The sequence below is a fragment of the Lipophrys pholis genome (genome assembly GCF_963383615.2).
Source record: "Lipophrys pholis genome assembly, chromosome: 15".
Classification (NCBI taxonomy): domain Eukaryota; kingdom Metazoa; phylum Chordata; class Actinopteri; order Blenniiformes; family Blenniidae; genus Lipophrys; species Lipophrys pholis.
The window spans coordinates 16,004,560-16,011,804 of NC_137642.1; the positions used below are offsets into that span (position 1 = coordinate 16,004,560).

At 41.5% G+C, this 7,245-nt stretch overlaps 1 protein-coding gene across 1 annotated transcript; it reads right to left on the reverse strand.

The window, feature by feature from the left end:
• Positions 1-659: 659 nt before the first annotated feature.
• Positions 660-6,246, reverse strand: LOC308120437 (uncharacterized protein C6orf118-like; the record flags this gene model as incomplete). Its single annotated transcript, XM_080481049.1, has 8 exons — positions 660-917; positions 1,001-1,062; positions 1,185-1,238; positions 1,345-1,508; positions 1,932-2,088; positions 2,705-2,764; positions 5,277-5,399; positions 5,941-6,246. The coding sequence occupies 8 exons, from the start codon at positions 6,244-6,246 to the stop codon at positions 881-883; spliced, it is 963 nt and encodes a 320-aa protein (XP_080337175.1). The 3' UTR covers positions 660-880.
• Between the last annotated feature and the right edge of the window lie 999 nt (positions 6,247-7,245).

A 7,245-nucleotide genomic window follows, 5' to 3' on the forward strand; every position in this document is an offset into this window, starting at 1 on the left:
GAAATTATTTTATTCCCTTTAACACTTTGCACATCTAATGCTGACATTTCTCCTCTGTGACCTTTCACAAGATACGGAAAACTTCAAACTGTCCTCAGTGTGTTTGATAAAGGTCACAGACTGACATGACAGATTTAAATCAGTAAAGAGACAAAGAGAATGGCTTTATTCATCTGCTATGTTTTATTTTAACGTGCGCAACTGCAGAACATGTGGCAACCTTGAAACAATGTGATTGAGACAGAAGAGTGCCTAGATTTCACAGAAAGGCCAGAAAACCACAGCGGACTGTCCCAGTTGTCGCATTACACATGTCTCTGCTGCCCTCTTGTGTTTGAAAAAGGATAGTGCCACTCAAACCTTGTGTACGTTTGCGTGCGTGCGCGACGACAAAGTCCTGAACCTGACAAAGTCCTGGCTGGCATAACCCAATATTACATGTAATAATATCAATATTTTAAGAAAAGGCTTAAATATTATGCAAAAAAAGACAATCTTCCAGTTTTATACAGTATAGGCTAAAACCTCTGGGCTGGTTACCAATCAATCAAGCGATCAATGAAATGACAACAATAATAAGATCTGCTGCCTTTGTAGTTAAACTGCTGAACGTCAGTAAAGGGAAAAAACATATTCCAGTCTTATATCTGACAGGTTGAGGTTGGTGTGTCCGAAATGCAAAACATGGAAGTATAAATGGTTTCTGTCCAAGCATATCTGGCTTTTGAAGAGATCCAGTCAGAGTTGACATTGTTTGATAATTGAATTCAAATAATACATTACAGTGCTTACATTCTGTATGCCTCTTCTCCCTTGTGTCATATAGTACAAACTTTCATGTGAAGAAATGATTCCCTGGTTCATTGGCAGACGAAGTCATTCATTGTAGATCACCGTGTATTTCATCCCACAACATCCTGTTTTAAGAAAAGTTATATTTAAGTGAGAAAAGGTTCCAAACCAGTCCAGTGTGACAAGCAGTGTGTCATGTGTCACATACCGTCTGATGTTCCTGCTCGCCTTTTCTCTGTTGAGCACTGCATTGATTTGATCTTCCAGATCCTTAAAAGTAAAAGAGAAAATAGAAACCATTGTTAATCAACCACCAAGCAAAGCATGCAATCCGTTCTATGATACCATAGAGCAAACATATCAGAATGCACTAAAATGAGAAAGTCCCTGACCTTATTGATGACCTGGAGACGTTCATTTGAGGCGATGAGCGTCACTATCTCAATCTGGAGGAAAATATAACATAAACAAATAAGAAAAAATATAATTGAGGTGTTATCTTCAGAAGCTTGTTTTTAAAACATGCCAAGATGAATAGAATTTCCACGGCACCTTTTTGTCTTTGACGCTCCTCTCAGCGTTGGTGGTTATAACAGTGGACACCATCTTGTTCTCCGTCTCGTCTTCCAACCGTTGGACCTCCTCCCACACACGCAGCACCTGAAGCCTCCTGACCTGGACACAGTCAGTGCCGCCGCTGGCAGCGCCCCGCAGGCCTGACAGGGATGTTCCAACACAGAAACATGAGTGCACTGTCGTGAATAATGCTGGATTTGTTACTCGAATCCAGCCTGTGGGCGATGAGAAGTCACAGCTGACTCATTGGCGCAACAAAACTCTCTTTATATCTGTTGGCATGACAAAGTGATTATTTGTTCAGTCCGTTCACACCACAGACGAACAATATTTAAAAGTTAGCATGTGCACTTGACTGGCAGAGGGATATACAGCGAATGCTCACATGTGGCTCACTTATGATTATGTACCAGATGCAGTCTTGAGACTCACACGTCAAATCAGTGTCCTCTGGACTTTTATTACCCTGGATGTTCTGTAATTCACTTCGGGCCCTGGAGTTATAAAAGAATAAACATGTTGAAATAAATAACATGTGAACTGTCTACTATATTAAGATATACAGTATACTTTGTTCCTGGCATCCTTGTAGTACCATTTATTCTCCTCTAGAGCTCTTTTGGCCTCCTGCTCCAGCTTGTAAACCTCATTTTCAGCCTCCTCCAACTCCATTTCCTTCACTTTGAGGGAACCAAGATCTAGAGGAGCAGCTTTTTGTTCCTAAAAAATAAATAAATGTGACAACAAAAATATCAGAAAACTGATTAAAAAAAAATAAATAAATAAATGTTTACAGATTGTTCCAAGAACAGTGAAAAGTTTTGAATTCAGTACTTAGAGAGAGAGAGAGAGAGAGAGAGAGAGAGAGAGAGAGAGAGAGAGAGAGAGAGAGAGAGAGAGAGAGAGAGAGAGAGAGAGAGAGAGAGAGAGAGAGAGACCCCCCCCCTGTTCAAAGTCCTTTAATTTGACATTCTATTTGTGTGTGAATGAGCTATAGGTGCAGTTTTGAAAAGTATGGGGAAAAACCCCAGAAATACAGGAGCAAATGTTTCTCTTTTGGAGGGCTTCTTGGCTGACAATCATTACAAACCAAAGTGGAAAAATAAAATCTTTCCAAAACATGAAGGACTATAATTAATCACAGGTAACATGAGGACATTGTGCTTGCTGACAGAAAATGAAAACCTGTTTTCGTCATTCCAGAAGAAAACTGTAGTCACTTAAAACACTATTCAGATATAGTAACTCTTAAGGTTTCTTACTTTATACAGCGTATGACTCAATTTTGCTTGCTATTCTCATCTGCAGTCATTATAGGATAGTTAGTGTGCTTTACCATGTTGGGATTTGACGAGTGTGAAGCCATCAAGTGGTTGACATACAAATCATATTCAGTCTAGAGAGGAAGAAAACACACAGAAAAAAAAAAATTAAATTCCAAATTTTGTGAAAAGAACTGTATGCCTCACACCATTGTTCACTGACGTAGCTCTACTTTGAATTTAGAATAGCGAACCCTCAAACAAACTTTCCAGTCAGAGTGAAGGTGGAACTGATCTGCTCATTTATTGATGTTGGGGCCGAAGATTCAGTGAACTGTTTCTCAAAGTTTGTCCCCCGAAAGGAAAACACCAGCTACAATAGATAGGCCATAAAACAGCAGGGGAGCGAGCCAGACCCCGGAAGTGGCCAATGAGGATGCTTGAATCTGACCCGAACACACCACAGGGGTCCAAACCCAAGTTGGTGAGACTCACTTCCTACCAAAACTCTCTGCTTTTCAATCTGACCATCAAGGGACAGACATCTCTTTCCCTCATCAGGATGGTATTAGAGAGCACCAAGCAGAAACAAAGAGACAGAACCAACACCAGCCCGCTGGACGAGCAGGACCCAGTTCGGACTACATCTTCTGTTTCCTCTATTTTTGCCTTTTTGGGGGATTCTGGAGACCAGAGCCACTGTCTCCTCTTCTCCTCTCCTCCTTCAACTGCCTTGCTGTCCACTGCTGCAGCTGGATTCAGGCCTCTGAATTCAGGACGTTGAATTCAGACCCGGGAACAACCAGTCACCACAGCCTCCCAGAACCAACAGCACCACGGACAGTGCTGTCCAGAACCAAACCAAGAAGGGTGAGAGCTTTTGTCTGGGCAGAGAATAGTTAGAACGATGTTCTGTTGAAAATGCAATGTGTTTCCATGTGCCGCTCAGAAGGCCGCACCAACCAAGTCCAGGACTCTGGTTTTCCACCTCAGAACCAGAGGTCCGAGTGAGCTCCAGGCCCACTGGGAGCTCTGTGTGGAGGAACCAGGGTTCGGAACCGAGCCCCACAGAATTCTCTGTCTTTCTCTTGTCTTCATCCTCTTTCATCTCTCCCCCTCTTTCACTAACCCGCAGATATGCGCCCCCCTTTCTCCATTCACTGCATGTAACAACTATCTGTTAGCTGCTGCAAGAGCAGAACTGTTTTGATCACAAGAGTTCTAACTGCAGGACCCGACCTCCACTTAGGACTCAGGTGCTCAGAACTGGGCCCACGGAACCGCCCGTTCGTTACGCCCTCGGTAGACTAACTCGCTCCGAGACCGCCCTTGCGCATGCGCGCTCGACGGACGTCTTGTTTATCTGGCCGCTAAGCAACCGCCGCGTCCCCAGAAAGAGCGAGTCAAACGCCTCTAGTGGTCGCGTGGGTCATCGCAATCCCTCTTGACATCCACCTGGTGGACACATCAAGTCATTGCGCGCTCCCTCTGCACGCCGCCGCACGCCCCTAGTGGTCGTCACAGTCACCGCATTGACCCGCCGACGTCTGCCTCCACCTGGTGGACGTTCGAGGTCATTACACCCCCTCGTCACTCCAGACCACGCACACACACACACTCTTTGTACATAGTGTTTGCTGTTTAATAGATTAGATCTCCGTGTTAGATGTCGTTTGCTATTTGAATGTGTTGATTTATGAGATGATTTCCGAATTATTTATGAATTAATACATTTTTATTAATAAACGCCTGTTAGCTGAATTGTACGCTTCTTGGTGATTATTGTGTATTTATTGTTGACAATTCACTGGTTTGTAACAGTCTGTGCTCGGATCTCACACCTTCCATTCTATTTAGGATTGTTATATTTTATGCAGAAATATTAACTAACTTAAATAAACTTTTTACAAACGAGACTGATATTTTGGTATTAGCTATTTCCAGTTTATCTGGTGGTGCCCCGATTTATTATTAATACATAAATAAGAAATTTATGCAAATCAAAAAAATTTTTTATTAAAAATTATTTTTGATAAAAAAATGTTTTTCATTTTTAAAGTAATTATTCAATTACTTTAGGAGTTGTTAATGAGTAAATGACCATTTACTTCCATTAATAATTTCAATTTTTCATAAATTACTTCCAGTGATTTATTACTTTTAGTAATCTGTTACTTACAGTAATTATATGCTAATAACCAACCATAAATCCCAACATTGTAGAGGTTTGCACATTTTTAAATGCTAGATACATATCATGAGTGTGTCCTTCTGTGGTACAATCAGAAAATTCTACAATAATCCCTCACATTAACATTTACATTCTTGGTTTTGTGCAAACTACAACAATGCAGATCAATTAAACTATTTGCCACTAAAACTGCTCTATCCCCAATGGGAGCAAATATTTATTTATTTATTTTTGTGCCAAAAACAAATTTGCAGGACATATCCTAAGAGTGGACGGTCATAAAACCATTGTCCTCTGATGACCTGCTCCCCGTTGCTTCGCCACCAGGTTCCGGCGGCTGCTCTACTTGTACTTGCAGCACCAGGGACTCATTCTCCATTGGCTCTATTACATCTGACTGCACATGCTAAAAATGTTCTAGTGGGTACGGAAGAAATGGAAAAAAAAAAAAAAACCTTAATTTCCCTCAGGATGCGTCCAAATACTGGCGAGCCTTCACACACATCATCAAAGACGTCACTGAACACCGCCAGGCGGTCTCTGTTGGGCCTGCGCTCTGCTGCCAGCTTTTTCACCTCCTGTGTGTGACAGTAACACACACACGCATCATTACCAAGGTAATATGTGTCATTACAGTCTGTGCTCGTCTGCAATGCAAATTGTCCAAGTGTCAAAGCAACATTTCAGGACAAACACTTTAAAAAAAATTAATAAAAAATTGGGATATTTTAAAAAGAAATTAGTGAAAAACATTTTGATCCTGATGTGCTTGTTTGTGTAAAACATCCTCACCTTTTTGAGTTTCCTCTCATGTGTTTCAGCCACATCGACCCCGGCCCAGAGCTTCTCACTGGTTATAACCTCTCGGCCAAACTGCTGTTTCATCTCATGCTGGCTGGTGTTTTTCATGCCATCAGAGTGACTGGAGTTAACGTGAGAACTCCCCTCCAGATCAGATGAGGAGTTATTTTGTTTCTGGGTAGAAGTCCTAAGCTGAAGTGGTAAAGACTCTGAGGAAGAATGATCTGTTTTAGAAAGAGTTTTATCTTCTCTTGTGCCTTCATGTGATAAATAATCAGTAGCCTGATCTTGGCTTGGCTTCAAGATCCCAGACTCTACCAAAGTAGTGCCAGAGGTGAACTCCGAGGCATCCTTTTCCTCTTCTTTCTTCTTCACACAAGCTGATCTCTTTGTCTGTCTTTTCTGCGGTGCCAGGGGTGTTGGGGTTTCTTCTAGACTCTCATTCGTCTTCCAGAAACGCTGCTTTGTCTCTGCACGAGGCCGACTTTGGTTCAGGCTGCGGGGACCCAGATGGCCCGAGGTGTAGGTCAGGACATCAGCCTTCTGCCCAGTTTCAGCAGCCAGCAGCAGCCTGTGGACGTCACTCTCATAGCGGTGTGGCTTTGACTTACATCTGCTGGACATCCTGGGCAAGCACAACACTGTGAAATAGACCCAAAGGATTCCTCGTGACCAAACCCCACTTGTAAGGCAGTTTTCTGTATCAGAAAGAACAACAAATTAATATAGATATAACTGTAATTTTACCATTCTAAACTGTGTTCATTACTTTAATCCCATAGTTTAAAATGTGTTTTAACAGTAAAAATTCACGACTTATAATATTTAAATAGCTGCCTGTTTATACAAATTTAAAAAATGCATTTCTGTTCACATCAACCATGACAACAACTAATTTAAACACGATTATGAAGCAGAAATCCAGCTGTTAGTCTGTTGTAGTTGTAGACAAACCTTTCGCAAGTGTCCTCCATTAGTGTCTTTAACGTGGTTACTATGGAGACCGATGCGCGCACTGTTGCTGCTGCTGCTGCGTTCAATGTCCTGACAATAGTCGGACTCCAGAGCTTTCAGGTGCACAGGAAACAGAGCACCTGGGGTCCCTGAGCAAGGAGATTTTGTGTGCCTGCCTCTCTCTCCTTTGATTTCAGTGTCTGCATTGCAACAGACGCTGATCTCATTTATTTTCATTTAATTTATTTAGCCATTTGAGCAGCAAAGGAGTGCAAACTTCTTTTTTTTTTTTTTTTTTTTTACAGAAAAACAAATCAAGACAATCTCGCTCAAAAGGAGTAGGAATAAGTCCAAAGAACTTTTATATCCTGACCTGTTTGAGTTTCCTCTCAACCTTCAATCTCCTCCAATCTCCTCCATAAGGTGCCTCTGCCATCCGCCTTGTATGGGACATTTTTTTTGCCGTTTTGGGGGATTTCTTCAGAAAATGGTTACCCAAATAGATCCCAAAATCTAATCGATTGGTTCTTGATTTAAGAAAAATCATCACTGAAGATTTTCATTTGATTCGGGTTAATAGTTTTTGGTAAAATTGGTAAGTTGGTAAAATACATACATACATACATACATACATACATACATACATACATACATACATACATACATACA